The sequence below is a fragment of the Babylonia areolata genome, chromosome 7 (genome assembly GCF_041734735.1).
Source record: "Babylonia areolata isolate BAREFJ2019XMU chromosome 7, ASM4173473v1, whole genome shotgun sequence".
In the NCBI taxonomy this organism is placed as follows: domain Eukaryota; kingdom Metazoa; phylum Mollusca; class Gastropoda; order Neogastropoda; family Buccinidae; genus Babylonia; species Babylonia areolata.
In genome coordinates this window covers 49,152,296-49,171,716 of record NC_134882.1, presented here as the reverse complement: position 1 = coordinate 49,171,716, position 19,421 = coordinate 49,152,296, and the positions used below count along the sequence as shown (strand labels likewise).

General features: G+C 43.1%; 1 protein-coding gene across 1 annotated transcript in view; it reads left to right on the top strand.

Annotated features, from left to right (window-relative positions):
• LOC143284097 (uncharacterized) overlaps positions 1-19,421 on the top strand; it is a 63,349-nt gene that overhangs the window by 34,566 nt on the left and 9,362 nt on the right. The window contains exons 7-9 of the mRNA XM_076590741.1: positions 10,157-10,226; positions 16,707-16,915; positions 17,927-18,045. Coding sequence (XP_076446856.1) covers positions 10,157-10,226; positions 16,707-16,915; positions 17,927-18,045 — 398 coding nt within the window. The remainder of the gene's footprint in view (positions 1-10,156; positions 10,227-16,706; positions 16,916-17,926; positions 18,046-19,421) is intronic.

The following is a 19,421-nucleotide window of genomic DNA, read 5'->3' as shown; positions in this document are numbered from 1 at the left end:
TCCAAACATTCTCTCTCTCTCTCTCTCTCTCTCTCTCTCTCACACACACACACACACAGCCCAGAGGCAAAGAGACAGACAGACTCAGGACAGATAGAAAGGGCAGAGAAAGCCCCAAAATGCAACACAGCAGAAAATTCAACAATGTATAATATTCATTGTACAAACGTACCCAACCAGCCCTCGCAGCTCGGCTCGGCGTCAAAGCAAAACACTCAAACACGCGCGCGCGCGCGCCTTTGGACACATGATGTTTCGACGCAACTGTCAACCAGATGACGTTTAGTAAACACTTGCACCACGACGGCCGTGAATGTGCGCACAATATCGAATGACATCGACTGGAAACGAAGAAAACTTCTAGCACTGTAGCATTAGTGTGTGTGTGTGTGTGTGTGTGTGTGTGTGGATGATTCACTGTCCTGGTTTCCGTGCTGCGGTTAGGTTAACCCACTGACTGATCAACTGTGATGAAATCACACAGTGCAGTCAGTGCTTTATTTGCGAACTAAGCAGTGGTGTTATCGATTTTTGATGGGGGAAAAAAAAGTAACGCAGCCCCATGAAGAAATGAAGAAAGTGTCCAAAATCATAGATAGAATGGTGACTGAAATCCTGACCCAGCTTAGTATTTTCTCAGTGAGGCGACAACCCTTCAGTCCCTTGACGAGCGTACTCGTCAGCAGCCGTGAAGCGGTTAATTGAATGCGCGTGGCCTGGCCTTCAGTTCCATATGCGGGGCGGAGGTGAGGATAGGGGTGCGGAGGAAAGGAAGAAGGAATTAGGGGGTGGGATGGGGGTGTAGGGGGGATCTATTCATTCATTCTTGTGTGTGTGTGTGTGTCTACTGTGTTGGGGAGGATTGATGCGGGAGCTCTGAACAGCAGCAGACTCCCGCGACTGACTGCATAAAACAAAAACTGGGTCACAACAAAACGTCGCCGCACATTATGGTATCTTTCTCGCCCATCCTCAGTTGTACAATGCCTTCATAAACAGCAAACACATGTCCGTTTTTTGCTTCCTCCTTCCTTTGCCTCTTTCCCATCATCCTACTTTGCCTTCTGTACACCTGGTGCCTACTTGTTGTCACTTTTGTCGGTCATACTACCCAACCAAAGAGTTAATCACGCTAGTGAACGGCTGGTGTGAAAAAGCTTTTTTATGCTCAAGATTCAGCGCTGTACAAATTCTTAATGCTGTTTTGTTGTTGTTCAGTGTTGTTATTGTTACCATCACTTCAGACTGTTTCTGTTTCGTGCTTATCAGCTTATATACACATGAGGAACAGAAAAGAAAAGAAAAAAAAACGTCCTCGAAAAAGTCCCGTTCAAAACCCTTTTTTTGTTGTTGACATATTTGTATGCTACACACAGGCACAACAGCGGAAGAAAATCAGTGTGACAACTCTAATTGCACAGTCAGCAGAAACCTTTATGAGTCACTAGCAGAAAACCTTTGAGTCACTAGCAGTCGACCTTTTCAACACTTCCACTCACTCTCTCTCTCTCTCTTTCTCTGCCTCTTTCACACACACACACACACACACACACAAACACACACACGCACGCACGCACAGAAGGGAGTAGAAGTTCTGGAACCATGGACTAACACAGTGTTTGATTAGAATTAGCCGACGGGCTACAAGGAATGGGGTCAAGTGGACGGAGGTGAAGATGTACCATTTCCATTCATATTCATACAGCACACACTGCCAGCGGTGTGTATGCCCACTTGGGAATCAGCATATGGAAGCAGGACCCAATCCTCTCCTTCCCCAACCTTTTAACCTTCCCCAACCGAAGTCAGGTGCCCACACACACTCTGGCAGAGTAAGGACAATCGCAGTGAGTTTCTTTTCCAAGGGCACACAACGCCATGCCGAAACGGGTCCCCGAACCGTGTGCTTACTGATGAGCACTGGATCTGAAGTCCAGATACTGCCACGGAACCCCTGGGAAAATTTCTCGCCCAGCGGATACAAATGACACGCAGATATCAATAATTCAGGAGGAGTGGGGTGAGGGGAGGGGTGGAGGAAGGGGCCCCTGAATGTCTGCACATGATCAGGAAAGAGGTGCGTAGGGACCATTTATACTAGAGAGAAGCCATGGCAGAATCGGGTTGGCATTGGACTTCTTTTCCCAGTGTTCACCAATGATCAGGGTTCCAGACACCGTTTCGGCAATGTGTTGTGTCGTTGGAAAAGGCAGTTTACTCCGCGATTTTCCTCACTCTACCCAGGTGTGAATGAGTGCTCGACTTTGGTTGGGGAAGGTTAAAACGTCTGGAGGAGAGTGTTGGGTCCTGCATTCATGTGCCGAACATTTGCTAAGATACAGTGGATATGAATTCTCTGCCCCAATGGCCGTAAAAGTTTAATGGAGCTGTAACATTTAAGTGGGACACTGAATCAGAATGGGCGCCATTGATCACCAAGTCACCCAGCAGCAGTGCAGGGTCCACTCTAGTGGGTCAGCTCATGGCGGCCTGGCACTGTCTTCCTCTGGTGGGAAAATTCGTGACTTTATGGACTGGTGACCAGTACAGCTTGGTTTTAGATGCGGTATGAAAGTGGCACTTTCTGATTAGTAAGAAAAAAAAATGTACAAGACACCTTTGCATGCACGCTTTTGTGTGTGTGTGTCTGTCTGTCTGTGTGCCTGCGTGCGCCCAGGAGTGTGCGTGCGTGCGGGGATGTGTGTGTGTGTGTGTGTGTGTTGTGTGTGTGTGTGTGTGTGTGTGTGTGTGTGTGTGTGCACGAGCGAGTATGCGTGCATGTGTGCAAGTGCGTATCGGTATGTGCGCGCGCTAGCAAGCGTGCTCGGGTGCTCGTGCGAACAAAGCATACATACGAGTCGGTGTGAGTGCGCGGCGCACGCGTCGGTATGCATAACCTTAGGATCTCGCACAAACACATCAAATTTCCGTACTAACGGCTGCGGACCGGAGCTCTGTGCGCGCATGATGCAGTGGTCATGACGGAAAACCGAATGGTCGACGGAGCCATCAGCTTATCATAACAACCCCCACCTCCCCTTTCACCATCTTCCCCCACTCTGTGTGCTTCACAGCGAGTAGTGTGGTTGGATCAGAGAGACAGGTGACAATCTGTACTGTTCTAAGCTGATGAAACATTGATGAACGAAAGGTTCGTGCCCCCCCCCCCTCCCCCAAGCGAGAGAGAGAGAGAGCATACAAAAAAGAAAACGGGAGCCAACAATAATATGTGTGTGTATCGAAAAACAGCTTGTGTGTGTGTGTGTGTGCGTGCGTGCGTGCGCGCATGAGTGCGTGCGTGCGTGCGTGCATGAGTGCGTGCGTGCGTGTGTGTGTATGTATCTATCTTGTCACAGCTTGCGTGTGTGTGCATATAATGTGACAGCTTGTATGTGTGTGAACACATGTGCACAGTTGGGCTAACGATACAAAGGAATAATTGTTTCCCGCTTCTGATGTATTGATGACACTTTCCGTGTACTCTTTTGGGGAAATCATACTCTTGAATTGTCATCATCTGCTTCTGATTTCTAACCGAAACTCTGGCTGTTTTGACATAGGTCAAGAAACGACAAGAACAGTATTTCATGAAAGGAAGCACTGAGTGCGTGAAAAGGAGATAGGGGTAAGTTGGGGGAGGGGAGTGGGCGGGGACAACAGGGAACCCGACATATAACAGTAGAGCAGTAGTTGTGTTTTTGTTGTAGTAGTGGTAGATTTAGAAGGCCCCCACACCCCCACATCCCAAACCCGAAGAAAAGCTGTGAAGCTTTTCAACAGTTCCTTTTTTTTTTGTTTCATAGGATAGCTTGGTATCGTGTAGTCAGGGTCCAGAGAGAGAGAGAGAGAGATTCTATCACTGCATTTACCATAACGACACACCACGGTACTATTTAACCCACTTAAAAAATTCCAACGCAAGCGTGTCAGCTCTTTAACTTTTCTTTTTCATCATTTTATTTTAACAGTTAAAATAACGAGGCAATCTTCTTCTTCTGCGTTCGTGGGCTGCAACAATCACGTTCACTCGTTTGTACACGAGTGGGCTTTTACGTGTATGTGTATGACCGTTTTTACCCCGCCATGTAGGCAGCTACACTCCGTTTTCGGGGGTAATGAGGTATTGCAAACTGACTAAATTTATGTTGAATGTAGTAACCCACTCTCCCGACACACACACACACACACACACACACACACACACACACACACTAGTGCGCACCAAACAACTTAAACCATGCTGCCTACAGCTGAATTGAATAATCTGCACACCTTCACATCCATACTGATACACTCTGCACACCCACTTAACACCCTTGGACCCCGCGCACGCACACCGATTCCCCCCCCCCCCCCCCCACACACACACACAACTACACACATACGCACACTACACACACATACCTCTGTGTGGGTATGTCATCAAGCGAATTTTGAAAAAAACAACCATAACAAAACAAATAAAAAAGCAGTCACATAAATTTAGCTGAGTCGAGTAATCCTCGAACACACACACACACACATGCACACAGCACCACATCCATCACATCAAACCATCCCATCTACCACGCACAATTCCGCCAGTGTGTTCAGTATGTTCGAAGCCAAGGAAGAAGAAAAAAAAAACGGGAGTGGGAGTGGGGCCAGAGATCTACACGCACTGACGCACTGGTGTGACCAGTGTACACACGAGAGGCATGGGGTATCTCTCCGTGTCATATACAGGGTTCCTAAGAAGTTAAGGACCACTTCGAAAACTGGCATTGTTCTCTCTCTCTCTCTCTCTCTCTCTCTCTGGGTTCACAAAATGTTATGGATCACTTGGGAACTGTCACTGTTTCCTCCATCTGTTTATATATTAAACACGGTTGACAAAAAGTAAAGGACCACTTGGAAACTTGTACTGCTCTCTCTCTCTCTCTCTCTCTCTCTCTCTCCGGGTTCACAAAATGTTATGGACCACTTGGGAACTACCACTGTTTTCCCCATCTGTTACATATACGCACGGTTGACAAAAAGTTAGGGACCACTTAGAAACCTGCACAGCTTTCTTTTTTTGCGGGCACGTGAGAAATTAATTATGCTGATTTTCCCCCCCAGCAAACAGCGGTGTATGCAGCAAGTAATGAGCTCCGCTCATCTCCAGAGGTGCTTGCTCGCGAACCTTTTTTTTTTTCTTTTTGTTAAAGAAAACGACAACAACAACAACAAAAACAACAATCGTATATAAACTACGGGAAAATTGTCATTCTAAAATCTTTTTTTTTTCTTTTTTTTTTTCTTGTCACACGTGAGTCCTACGTGTATTCAGTGAGAGGCCAGCCTGTGCTTGACCAAATGCTATCACAGTATCTGCGTGGTTTAAATCATATCTCGATTAAAAAGAAAACAAATATTATACACGTATGAAGATACACATGCTTTTATGAAGTGGTCCTTTACTTGTTGTGAAGCCCATAAAGCTGACTATCTATTTGGGTTCCTGCAATTCCGCAGGCTTTTTTTTTGACGGGCTAAACAAAAACAAAACTAAAATACTGCTGCGTCTAAAAAATTAAAATAGCAGGTTGTTTTTTACCCCGAGGGTAGTGATTTTTAGAAGTGGTTATAATATCATAAATATGATCATCATTTGTTTCAATTCGTGTGTGTGTTATTGTTGCTGTTCATCGGTTTTAAATCTTTTCACGAAGAAATATGAGACTGACATGGGTGGGTATGGAGATTGGGCTAAGGGAGCAGGCAGGGTGTGTGTGTGTCTGTGTGTGTGTGTGTGTGTGTGTGTGTGTGTGTGTGTGTGATGTGCTTTGTGTCTGACGTATTATTGTAAAATGCTTTGAGCTTATTGACACTGCTATATAAATTTGAAAATGTTATGGTTAATAAAGGATCCATAGTTTGTTTGTTTTTCTGCGGCCATTGACAATTCATATCCGTTGTGTCTTCGACTCAGCGTAGGAAGGCTGGGCCCAGTCCTCTCCTTCTGCCGTTTTAACCTTCCCCATCCAAAGTCACGTATCAATTCATTCCTGGGTTTAGTGATGAAAATTGGAGTAAATTGCCTTTCCTTTGGACACAATGACATGCCGAAACGGGGCCTCGAACCCTGATCGCTGGTGACCACTGGATCTAATATGCCTGACCGTTTCTGCCACTATGCCTCCATTTAAATGTATACTACTACTTATAACTATTGTTATTATTATAGCTGCATTATTACGCTTCCACTGACAGCACACACAACTGTTAATGTTGTTGTTGTTGTTGTTTCCGAATATTCAGTGTTATTTCTCAATGCCATCAAGAACCAAGAAGACCAGTGTACAAGTTCCCAAGTGGTCCTTTACTTTTTGTGAACTATCTCTCTATATATACACGGAAGCAGACAGTCCATATATTTCTAACCTTCCGCATCCCCCTTTTCTCTCACCCTCCTCTCCCTCCGCATCCCCCCCCCCCAAACGTTAAACACGCACGTCTCTCACTTTAACACAAACACACTCATACACACGTCTTTCACATACACGCGCATCTGTCTGCACACACACACACACTTACACACGTGCGCGCGCATGCACGTCCCGCCTCTCGCGTACCACAAGTGTACTGATGCATGTTTCGCACTGAGCCACTATTTCCACAAGTATCAGGTTATGCTGGTTCCACTTTCCACGAAAATTAGAAATAGCATTAAGTGTTGACTGCGCGCGCCCATGTGTATCACGTGTGTGCTTGTGTGTAAATGTGTGTGTGTGTGTGTGTGTGTGTGTGTGTAATGCACGCTTTCCTGAGAAAGTCATCCATTCATAGCTAATCAACACCCGGACGTGAGTCGCCCACAGACCTACGCGGCAGTCAATTCTGGATTATCAGTGCTGCAAAATATGAAAGGTCAAACCACGATGTACATTACACACGCGCGCGCGCGCGCGCGCCCACACGCGCACGCACTTGTTTTCATTAAATATCCTTGCAGAAAACCACTTGGATCAGGATCAAATACGTTGCAATGGCCAATATTGTGGTATTGGGAAAGTGGACGTAACTTAAATTATCGCTTGCGGGAGGCAGTAACTTTACAGGGAACTTATTTAAAACAGCTATACATACTGTCTTTGTCCGTCCCTGTAGGCTGTATTGATGACTCCTTCTTACATAATGCACACAAGCGTGCGCGCGCACACACACGCACACACACACACACACGCACACACCATACACACACTCAAACACACACATAAACGAACCACCTCGCCCCCAATTCACCATCTCCCTCCCAACCCCTTCACCACAACAACAGCAACAAAAAAAAAAAAAAAAAAAAAAAAAAATTATATCTATATATACAATGTATATACAAGAGCAGACATGAGTATAATGTACTGCTGGGCATTAGATTGACCCTGCGCTTTCTGACCATCTTGTTGCCATGGTTACTGCTGCAAGGTTCTTGGCACTTTGCCGTGAGTAGCATATGTATACACAAGTGCCAGACCAGTGCTAGCTTTTTTCAGCCATTCTTGGCCCAGTCTCTGTGTGTCTGTCCGTCTCTCTCTCTCTCTCTCTCTCTCTCTCCTCTCCCATTATATCAATAACAATAAAAATGATGATACTAATGCTACTGAAGATGATAATCATCATCATCATCATCATAATGATAATTAGAATAATAATATAGGGCACTTAATTGGTGTCGACTTGCCATATGTGCTCCAACAACAAAAAAATCAACAAAACACTTACATATGTTGAGACAACAACAACAACAACAAAAAAGTTTTGAAATCCAGAGCTCTGAAGACTTTTATTCCACATTCAATCCACCTTTTAAATTCTTGAGAACTGTGTGTGTGTGTGTGTGTGTGTGTGTGTGTGTGTGTGTAGACTCTCATGTGAGACGTGTGAAGTCCGTGCATGATAGGTTGTACCTTGTTCTAGTTGTGTGTGTGTGTGCGTGTGTTTACTGAGCTTAAAAATGTGACAATTGGTTATTATGAATGTGCAATATGTAGGATGAATAATGTGCAATATGCAGGATGAATGTACAATGGAATATGTCTAATGCTAACGTCCATATTCTAAATATATTTCTGTTAATAATTACGATGTAATAATTAATTGCAATGTTTTAAAAGCGAATATGGGAAATGCTTTTATTTGAGAACATATGTTTATTACTCGTTTAATCAAGTAATCCATGTGTGGGTGGTGGGTGGGAGGTGGGTTGGATGCGGGTGTGTGCTGATTATCTGGTTGTGGTTTTCCGCAATTTATCTTTATTCTTATTTATCTGTCTATTATAATCAATGTGCAATATAGTAGGCTATGCTTATAATTATATTCAAATAATGTTTCTTAATTCTTTCCGTTTTTACATTAATAATACTAGTTATTATTTGCAGTGTGTGGATGTATGTATGAAACGGTGTATGTGATATTTTTTACATTTGAGTCTTCATAATATTCGTAAAAGCTGTTGTTGACTTTTACAGTTATGGTCCCCATGTTGTTTACTTGTCTATGTTGTGATAATGCACCTGACCAAATTTCTCCAGTTGGAGATAATAAAGTTATTCTTATTCTTATATGTCTATATACTCCAAGTTAACACTACAAACTGCAAAGATGAACAATGACAACAATGGATCAAAAATCTACCTGTACACTCCGAGATGTTGTCCCCCCCCCCCCCCCCCCCCCCCCCCGTCCCCTTCACTTCTGCCTGCCTCTTCTTGCTCCCTGCAATGTTTCCTGCAGAAGGTCTTGGACAGTCCTAATGAACCTGAGACTTGGCTGTACCACTTCAATTTTCTGACCCAACAGCTTGCTTGACACATGCACACTTTGTTTGTGATGCGGCCCCTGTATGTGATGCTAAGGATCTTCCAGAAGCATCTCATCTCTAAGGCTGTATTTTATTCTCTTGTTGATGGGCACAACAGCTGAGTGGTATAAGCGTTGGACTTTTAGTCTGAGGGTCCCGGGTTTGAATCTCAGTAACGGCGCCCAGTTGGTAAAGGGTGGAGATTTTTCTGATCTCCCAGGTCAACATATGTGCAGACCTGCTGGTGCCTGAACTCCCTTCATGTGCGCAAGCAGAAGATCAAATACGCATGTTAAGTATCCTGTAATCCATGTCAGCATTCGGTGGGTTATGGAAACAAGAACATACCCAGCATGCACCCCCCACCCTCCCCACCCCCCTCCACCCCCAAAAATGGAGTATGGCTGTCTGCATGGTGATGTAAAAATGGTCATACACGTAAAAGCACACTCCTATACATGAACGTGGGAGTTGCAGTCCTTGAACGAAGAAGAAGAATTCTCTTGTTCAGCTGTCAAGGTCCATGCCTCGCAGGCGTATAGAAATATGGAAATGATAAGGGAGTGCATCAGTCTGATCTTTGAGCTGAGCGTGATGTTGCTGTCATTCCAGATGGGCCTCAGTTCTGTCAGTGCTGTCTGAGCTATCCTGGAGAGTATTTCTGGCTTTCATCCTTTGTCTGAAATGGACCCAACTTGACACATGCATGCACAACTCGGAAACAACGGGATGATAAATAAAACACATGTAGATGGAAGGCTGGAGAAACTGTGGAAGAAAAAGAGAAAGGCTGTGGAGGTGCTAATTTGGGAAGAGGAAGTTTTAAAGCCCAGACTCGAAAGAGCTGGTGTGTGCATGGACTTGACGGAGAGAAACAGTGAGACAGTTCCAAATGTAAGATCCAGAGACAACAGAGGAAGAGTGGCAGCTGCTTGTTGAGTCTTTGAATCATCGAAATGACAATAATCATCATTACTACCTATAACCATGTTCATCTGAACCTCCTTTGTTAAGACATATACTTTTCATCTTACAAAGTCAACCATCCCTTTATATCCTTTCTTCCTTCACTGAAATCATCCTGGCAAACATTGGTTGGTTTTATAACAACAACAACAACAACAACAATAATAATAATAATTTTGATAATGTGAATTTATAGTTTCAATTCTCTCAGCAAGAATCTGGGCACTTAACAAAAACAGAGTAAATAGAATTACACGCACAAATTATTAACACATGCAAAGCAGTTGGTTATTTTCAGACAGGAATGTTTTGCAAATGCTTGCCATGTCATGCTTTCTCAGTGATGTGTGAAATGTATGTCAACAGATCATCTGCAGTCGATACAAGGGAGACAATGCAGCCCGTGTGAAAGAAGAAATTCAAGAGCTGCTGAAAGGTATATTATGACACAGTTAAACTTTTCTTCTTCTTTTTGGACACTATGCAGATATTTTATTTTCTCTATGAAATTACTGTTTAATTAGATTACTAACTGATTACTGTGTGGTCATGCATTCAATTCTTTTTCCTTGTTTTTTTTTATAATAATTTTATTTTAACCCATTCACTACCAGATAAATATAACTCCTGCTGCAAGGCATCTGCCAGGGATTTTTAGTGAAAACAGATACAGATTAACGAAGAAATTCTTCAGGCTACCTTTTTTTGTCTCACATCATACACGATTTGGAGGCAGATGAACAGTGAATTAATAAATTTCAGCTATGTAATTCTACGATTCTTGATATATGAAGCTCAGCTATATCAATGTGAAAATTTCAACAAAAACAAATGAACAACACAGACAAACATACAAAGAAAACCCACCAAGTGAAGTCTTACTCCTAGTAATTTAGTATTCATGGTGTTTTGACTGAACCAAACTAGCAATCAAATTATCAAGTCTACATTCACTTTGGAGCAATTCCAGAATGTTTACTGAACTAAGGTAGGATTCAAATTTATCAAGACTACACTTATTTTGGAGCAATTCCAAAATGTTTGGAATCATCAGAGCCCCACATCGCCCCATTTCCTCCTCTTTTCTTCCCCCCCCCCCCCCCCCCACCCCTCTCTCCCTCCACTTCTCCTTGGCATTCCTTTCAGCTTTGTGTTCTCATTGCACTTGCCTCTCTCCATTCCCACAACCACTTACTTGACCACGCCCCCCCCCCCCCCCCCCCCCCCCCCCCCCCCAACAAACCCCCACCCCCAGATTGCATGGCTACCATTTCGAGATTTTCAGGCTTCAGTGTCTGTGATGTAATCATATTCACACTTTGCTTGCCTAAAGTCGACCAGTGAGGCTGGTGTCATCTGCTCTATGTGTGCTTGTCCACTGATTCGGCAAGCAGTTGGTCAACACTTTGAGCCACAAATTACCGTATACCATATTGGGAGTATGTTCATGTTTAATCATGATTGAAGTACAGTCTTCTTCTAGGCTGGACAACAGGCCACTTCTCTTTCTGGGCGAAGGAAAATTTGTGAAAGTACAGTGAAGGACAGGTTAACTCATCATGTAGGCAAATCTGGCCACAACTACAGTAAGATGGGTTAACCCATCATGTAGACAATCTGGCAGTAACTTCAGTAGGACGGGTTAACCCATCATGTTGGCAATCTGGCCATGATTACAGCATGACAGTTTAACCCATCATGTAGGCAATACTACAGTATGACAGATTAATCCATCATGTAGGCAGTCTGGTCATAACTACAGTATGAAGGGTTAACCCATCATGTAGGCAGTCTGGTCATAACTACAGTATGAAGAGTTAACCCACCATGTAGGCAGTCTGGCCATAACTACAGTATGAAGAGTTAACCCATCATGTAGCCAATCTGGTCATAACTACAGTATGATGGGTTAACCTATCATGTAGGCAGTCTGGCTGTAAGTACAGTATGACGGCTTAACCCACCATTTAGGAAATCTGGCCATGACTACAGTATGAAGAGTTAACCCATCATGTATGCAATCTGGTCATAACTACAGTATGACGGGTTAACCCGTCATGTAGGAAGTCTAGCCATAAACACAGTATGACAGATTAGCCCACAATTTAGGAAGTATGGTCTAACTACAGTATGAAGGGTTAAACCATCATGTAGGCAATCTGGTCATAACTACAGTATGACGGGTTAACCCATCATGTAGGCAATCTGGTCATAGCTACAGTATGATGGGTTAACCCATCATGTAGGCAGTACTGGCCCTAACTACAGTATGACAGGGTTAACCCATCATGTAGGCAATCTGGTCATGACTACAGTATGAAGGGTTAACCCATCATGTAGGCAATCTGGCTGTAACTACAGTATGACGGGTTAACCAATCATGTAGACAATCTGGTCATAACTACAGTGAGACAGGTTAACCCATCATGTAGGCAATCTGGCCATAACTACAGTATGATGGGTTAACCCATCATGTAGGCAGTTTGGCCATAACTACAGTATGACGGGTTAACCGATCATGTTGGCAATACTGGCCGTAACTGCAGTTTGACTGGTTAACCCATCATGTAGGCAGTACTGGCCCTAACTACAGTATGACAGGGTTAACCCATCATGTAGGCAATACTAGACGCAACTACAGTATGACCTCATGCAGGCAGTAAACAGATCGAAGGTGGAGGTGAAAACACTCACATCAGATGTTGTAAACAAGTTGGAACAAGTAACAGGCAGTAATGTAACTGTCAGCATTGAGCTAATGACACTTTGCTGCATGTCTGTTTTCTGTCTTTGTCATCATGAGCTAGAAAACAAACAAACAAAGGAGTGAGAATTAGTATCCAATACAGATTTGTTGTGATTGTTAGTTTTGAGCATGAACAATTTTAGAGAAACTGGAATCCATATAGCCTTTGATTGAAACATGATAAAAGAAATACAGTGGTATTGCATTGTTTTTTCATTAGTTGGTTAAAATGATGACATTGAAAGTGTCGAAGCAACAGTGTAGAGTTTATTGATACTGTATATTGTGTAATTTCAGTTCTGAGCAAAATTGCTTTTGGCAAAATAGTTTGTTTATTTATCCTCTTTTTTTATCGTCATACTCTACAGGGAGAAAGGGGGGACCTTTTAGATTTTTTAGTGTGTACAGTGCATGAAAGGTTGTGAGAAAGCAATGAGACAATGTGATAACATACATTAACAATTTTTTTTATTTTTTATATAGAATCATGTCCTCTCCTCACTGAACTCATTTTGTTCATGTTTACAATTGAGTGTTCAGACTAATATGAGTCATACAATATTACAACTATATATAACAGTAAAAATATTTTTTTTAAATAACTTGTATTTCTTCCTGAGTTACTCATGGTTAAGATCTCCTACAAAATTGAACTAACAAATGAGAAACCAGTGTGTCTGTTTGTGGTTTGACAGCATTCTGGTGTTGGGGATTACAGATACCTTTGTCATGTCAACTTGAGCAGGCTGCCATGTATACTCTGTGAAGTATTTTGAAGCCTTCAGGTTCTTTTTCACCCACCTAACTCTTGCACTTCCAAAATATGTCCATGATATATTGTGAAGTAGAACCTGCAGCCTCAATGTTCTTGCTCAAACCTTTTGGATGGCAAGAAACCATGGCAGTAACTTGTTTTTCAGACAACAGATCAAAGATTAAATGTCCCATGGCCTATTAAGGCATTTGGGGCAGCAAATTCACATCCACTGTGTCCAGGGCTGGGCATAGGAAGGTGGGGTCCAGTCCTCTCCTTCTGCCATTTGAACCTTCCCTGAGACGGGCGCAATAGCCGAGTGGTTAAAGCATTGGACTGTCAATCTGAGGGTCCCGGGTTCGAATCACGGTGACGGCGCCTGGTGGGTAAAGGGTGGAGATTTTTTACAATCTCCCAGGTCAACATATGTGCAGACCTGCTAGTGCCTGAACCCCCTTCGTGTGTATATGCAAACAGAAGATCAAATACGCACGTTAAAGATCCTGTAATCCATGTCAGCGTTCGGTGGGTTATGGAAACAAGAACATACCCAGCATGCACCCCGCCGAAAACGGAGTATGGCTGCCTACATGGCGGGGTAAAAACGGTCATACACGTAAAAGCCCACTTGTGTGCATACGAGTGAACACAGAAGAAGAACCTTCCCTGACTGGTCAGGTACCCAGTCACACCTTGTGGGAGTGAAGGAAATCAAAGGTGCCTTTCCCAAGAACATGACACCATGCCAGAATGGAGTCTCGAACCCTGATCACTGGTGAACACAGGATATGAAGTCCAGTGCCTTGCTGACTATGCCACGGTGCTGGTCACAAGATACTGCATAGGTGAAGCAAGCAAAATGGAACGGTGAAAGTTTGCATCGACACAGGATTTCTGTTTTTGCCTCCAACCTCCCTTCTGATTTCTCCCCACCCCACAATTACTATCCCCATTTTTCTTGTTTCAGGTAAAATGTCATCAGCAATCAAAGAGCACATAATAATACATTAATAGGCATCAAAATCATTCCTGTCAATGTCAGCTTATTAGCTTTCCTTTGCCAATCATTACTTCCTATCACTTAATATGGCGTCAGTATCACAACACTAATGGAGCCCACTCTGCCCCTCTGCCTTGCAATAAGGAAGTAATTATGTCCCTGTTGTAACTACAGACATCCTAATTGTTATTAAGTGGATTTTCCCCCCATTTTCTTTTCCTCTTCTTTGGGCAGGGGTGGTGGTGATGGTGGGGGGAGGGAGGGGGGTACAGGGGGGGGGGGGGGGGGGGGAGTTGGGGGACTGTTGAAATTGCTAAGTTTCATGTTCGTGAGCATACACAAATTTGATTTTTCAGAAGAGGGATGGATTTTTAAAAATTTCTTTAAAAAAAAAAAGAAAAAAAAGTACTGGTCAGAAGTTTTTGTTGATGTTGGGTTCTTTTTTTTTTTTTTTTTCTAAGGAAACTTTTTCAAAAGTATGTTAAAAAAACACAAAAACAAACACACACACACACACACTGGAGTATCTTTCTCTCCCTACCCCTCGGTCTCTCGTGCACCTATCACCCCCAGTGCCTCTCTCTGGGAAGGGTGTGTAACCTGTCCTTACATTTGAAACATACATGCCAGCATGCAGAAGTTTGATTTTTTATTTCTTTTTCTTCTTTAAAAAAAATTTTTTTAAGTGTTTTTATGCTTGTTTCGTTTGACTTTGTTGGACTGAATTTGTGTATTCAATGTGTATGAGTTCTTATTTCATCCTTCACATTCCAAAAGGTACAAAAGGATTACTTTTAATCACTCCAACAGAAGATGGCACTGAATTCCATAACTGTGCTGATTGTATTACTGTATTGTATTATTCTTTTCTTTTTTTTCTTTTTTTGTCATAATAGATTTCTCTGTGTGAAATTCGGGCTGTTCTCCCCAGGAAGAGTGCATCACTACACTGAGAGCGCCACCCATTAAAATTTTTTTTTTTCTCTTGCATTCAGTTTTTTTAAAATTTTTTATTTAGTTTCCTATCGAAGTGGATTTTTCTACAGAAATTTGCCAGGGACAACCCGTTTGTTGCCGTGGGTTCTTTTACATGTGCTACGTTGGACAGGACACGTTGTCCGCATGACACACAGCAGGATCCCAAAGATGCTACTGTATGGCCAGCTGAAGGAAGGCTACTGCAAACTTGGAAGGCCCTGCAAGGCAAACCTCAAAGCCTGTGACATAGACATCGCTTCCTGGGAAACTGATGCCCTTGACCGCTCTCGCTGGAGGATGCTGTGCTCTAGTGGCATAAAGACGTTTGAAAACAAGAGAACGCTGGCCAATAAGGAGAAGCGTAAGCAAAGGAAGCAGGGCTCAACTTCTGGAGACATTTTCCCTTGCAACACCTGTGGGAAGTGCTGCGCATCCAGAATCAGCCTCTTCTCTCATATGATGAGGACACACACCAACAGATAAGCCTGCCTGCCTGCCTACTCATTCGTCGGTCCAACGGGAGACTCCATCAAGTGCATGCTGCACACGGGACCTTGGTTTATCTTAGCGTCCAGACCACTATTCAAGGTCTAGTGGAGGGGGAGAAAATACTGGCGACTGTGCGATGATTTGAACCAGCGCGCTCAGATTCTCTGGCTTCCTAGGCGGACGCGTTACCTCTAGGCCATCACTTGCTACAAACAAGATGATTGTGACTGACTGACTAGGCAGGTCTGTGCTTGGTGCCTCTGTGGGACCTTTAACCTCTAACCTTCACCCCTCTGTCTGACTGAGCGATGTTTTTACAGTGTTTTTACGCTGCTTTAATATCTAACTTGATTTGAGCTTTACATACAGTGAGCCAGACATGAATGGATTGGACTTTTTAACATCATTTCAATCAACCTTTTTACATGTGTTCTCTGTGAAGGGGCTATAAGCAAGATGATTTGATTTGATCTGTGAAGGAGCTATAAGCAGGATGATTTGATTTATGAAAGGGGCTTTATATAAGCAACATATGATTTGATCTGTGAAGGGGCTATAAGCAGGATGATTTGATTTGTGAAGAGTTAAAAGCAACATGATTTTAGGTGTGAAGGGGCTGTAAGCAACTTGATTTGATTTGGGAAGAAGCTATATCTAGTACAAGCAACAAGGGGCCATAACTAGTATAAGCAACAGGAGGGCTATAAGCAACGAAAGGGCTGTTAGCATCAAGGGGGATTATAAGCAAGGAGGGCTATAATAAGCAGCAAGGGGCTATAAGCAGCTAGAGGGGGCATTGGAGGGGGCATAAGCAACAAGGGGGGTTATAAGTAACAAGTGGGAATAAGTAACAATGGGCTATAGGCAACTTGGGGCATTAAGCAACAGGGAGGCTATAAGCAACAAGGGGGCTATAAGCAACAGCATCTGACGTGAGTGACTGTGACAGGTCTGTGCCTGGTGCCCCTGCTGCGCTCTGTGGACAACATCACCCTGCCGGTGGTGGGGCCGCCCTGCTCCCCGGACGACAAGATCCGGATGTGTGCCCCCACCACCCCTACTGCCACCCACACCCAGCCGCTCCCCCTGCACCCCCACACCCCCATGGAGCCCCGCCTGACCCTCAGTGCCTTCGCCGGACCCATGTCCCCTTCCAAGGTAAGGTGCTGTTGCGTGGGGTGTGGCAGTCTGTCTGACTGACTCTGCCCAACCCTGCCCTGCAGGAGTGTTTGCAGCGGTCAGATCACAGAAAGCATATGAAGATGGAGAACTTTTACTGAGAAAAATGTAGTTTGAAAAGATATGTTTTTACTGTTCTTGTCGTGTCATGTACCACATACACACATGATACTACTACTGCTTCTACAATTACTACCACTGAAGTAAATATATATTGCTCAGACAGGTCAAAGCACTTACACAAGTCATTCATGTTCATACATAGCTCTGATTTTACACGTTAACAGAAAGCTTGAGGTAATATAGACCAGGAAGGGGGAGGGGAGGAGGAAGCTAGTTTGGAAAGAGGTAGGTTTTAAGGCCAGATGTGAAAGAGTAGAGAGTAAAATAGCAGGAGCTCACTCCAAGTATAAGGCCCACAGAGAAAGAGCGGCGACCGACTGTGATGTAACATGTTTGAATCTTGGATTACAATAACTGGGTGGATCTGAAGCTGATCGTAGAGGGTGAGATTGGGTGTAGGCACACTATGCATGTGCACACACTCTGACATGCACATGCACATCACAACACAAATGACAGTAACATTCATTTCCAGTCCTGTTCTTCTGCTGAGGAGTCAAATAAAATGCTTGTTCTTTGGACTGATATGGAATCTAGCTACTTCACTTATCAAATTCTCTCTCTCTCTCTCTCTCTCTCTCTCTGTGTGTGTGTGTGTGTGTGTGTGTCTTTCTCACACACACACACACATGTGCACGCGCATAACCACACACACACAAAGTGAGACATGGAAGAGTCAGTCCTTATAGTTATGATGTTGTTTTGATTGACATTTTAACATTGTGTTCTCTTCCACTGGTTTGAAGAACTGACACTAGTGACAGGCATTCAGCCCTGAACTGGCCCCTTTGCAGTTGACAAGGCTGTAAGCACCATGAACTGATTTGATTTCTGTGGTAAAGGAGTCTTTTGTGTCCTTTGTTCCAGGCTCAGAATTTTCAAAGGCAGTGGACAAATCCTCGCTGCTCAAGGAACACGGGTGATGCACAAGAGTTGACCATCGCCCGCAGAACTGATGCTGAGAAAGGCTATGAACGAATTGGGAGGCAAGTTCCTCTGGTGTTCTAGATCAGCTGACGTGACAGTTCACTGGGGTGGTTGTATTTTATTGCATTTTGTTGTACATTGTGTCGTATTGCATTGTATTGTGTTGTGTTGTACTGGGATGTGTTGTTCTTCATTGTATTGCATTATATTTGATTTTTGTCACAACTGATTTGTCTGGGTGAAATTTGGGCTGCTCTTCCCAAGGAGAGAACATCGTCACAGTGCAGTGCCCCCCACCCCCCACCTCCCCTTCCCCTCCGTTTTTTTTTTTCTATTCCTGTATGCAAGTGCATTTGTTTTACTATCAAAATGGATTTTTAGGGGTAGAAATTTGTTCAGGACAACAACCATCTGATCTAATCCTTTTTTTTTTTTCCTTAATCTTTGAGTTTGATTGACTGTCTCACTGTCCTAAAAGGCTAAGCACAATGGGTTTAACTGGTATTGTCTTTTTTCCAGACACAAATCCACACAATTTGGGATGCATTTTTTTTAACCATTAATATTACTTTATTCCCATCCAACAATATTGTATCACCATCTAACACAGAAATATATTATCACTTTTCAAAATGCAAACAAATTTTGTTTAAATTAATTAACACAGAAATCAATTTGAAAAAGCCAACAAAATTGTTTAAATCAGTCAAAAGCAAAACAACAATAATAACCAGATAACATGGTGACAGTCAGAAACCTAATATAATTTTTTCAGCCCATTCTATAATTATCACAGATGCACAACACAGGAACACACACACACACACTTATCACAGATGCACAACACAGGAAAACACGCACACACACACAACACACACACACACAACACTGTAGTTTCTTGTGTGAAAATGGGAATTGTCCATTCATGTACTTCCTTCTAATCTTTTTTTTTTCATTTTAATTTTATCTGTTTATTTACTTATGTGTTTATCTAAAGGCTCATGCTGAAATTAGCATCCAAAGGAGAAAAGAATGGGGCCCCTTTGTTGAATTAAAATGGTAGTTTGTGTATTGTAAAGTGGAAACAGTCCCTGCCAATGAGTGAGAGGGAGTTGGTTGAAAATGTATTTGAATTCACCCTTCTATTCGTTTACCTAAAAAATTTCAAAAATGGGGTTGTGGGGGTGGAGGAGAGGGAGGGAGCAGATGCCTGACCTTGGCCATAGACCCCTGGTGTGTTTTGTCAGGCCTTCTTCATGTCTGACAGTTTGAACAACTTATTTTATTTCAATCATTTGCTATTGACTGCTCTTTGATTACCATTACTATTATTTAATGAGCTTAATTATTTGTTTATTTATTTAATTTTCTCTTGGTTGTTTTATACTATTTTTAGTGTGGGCTTTTACCACCCCATCAATTATTATTATTATTA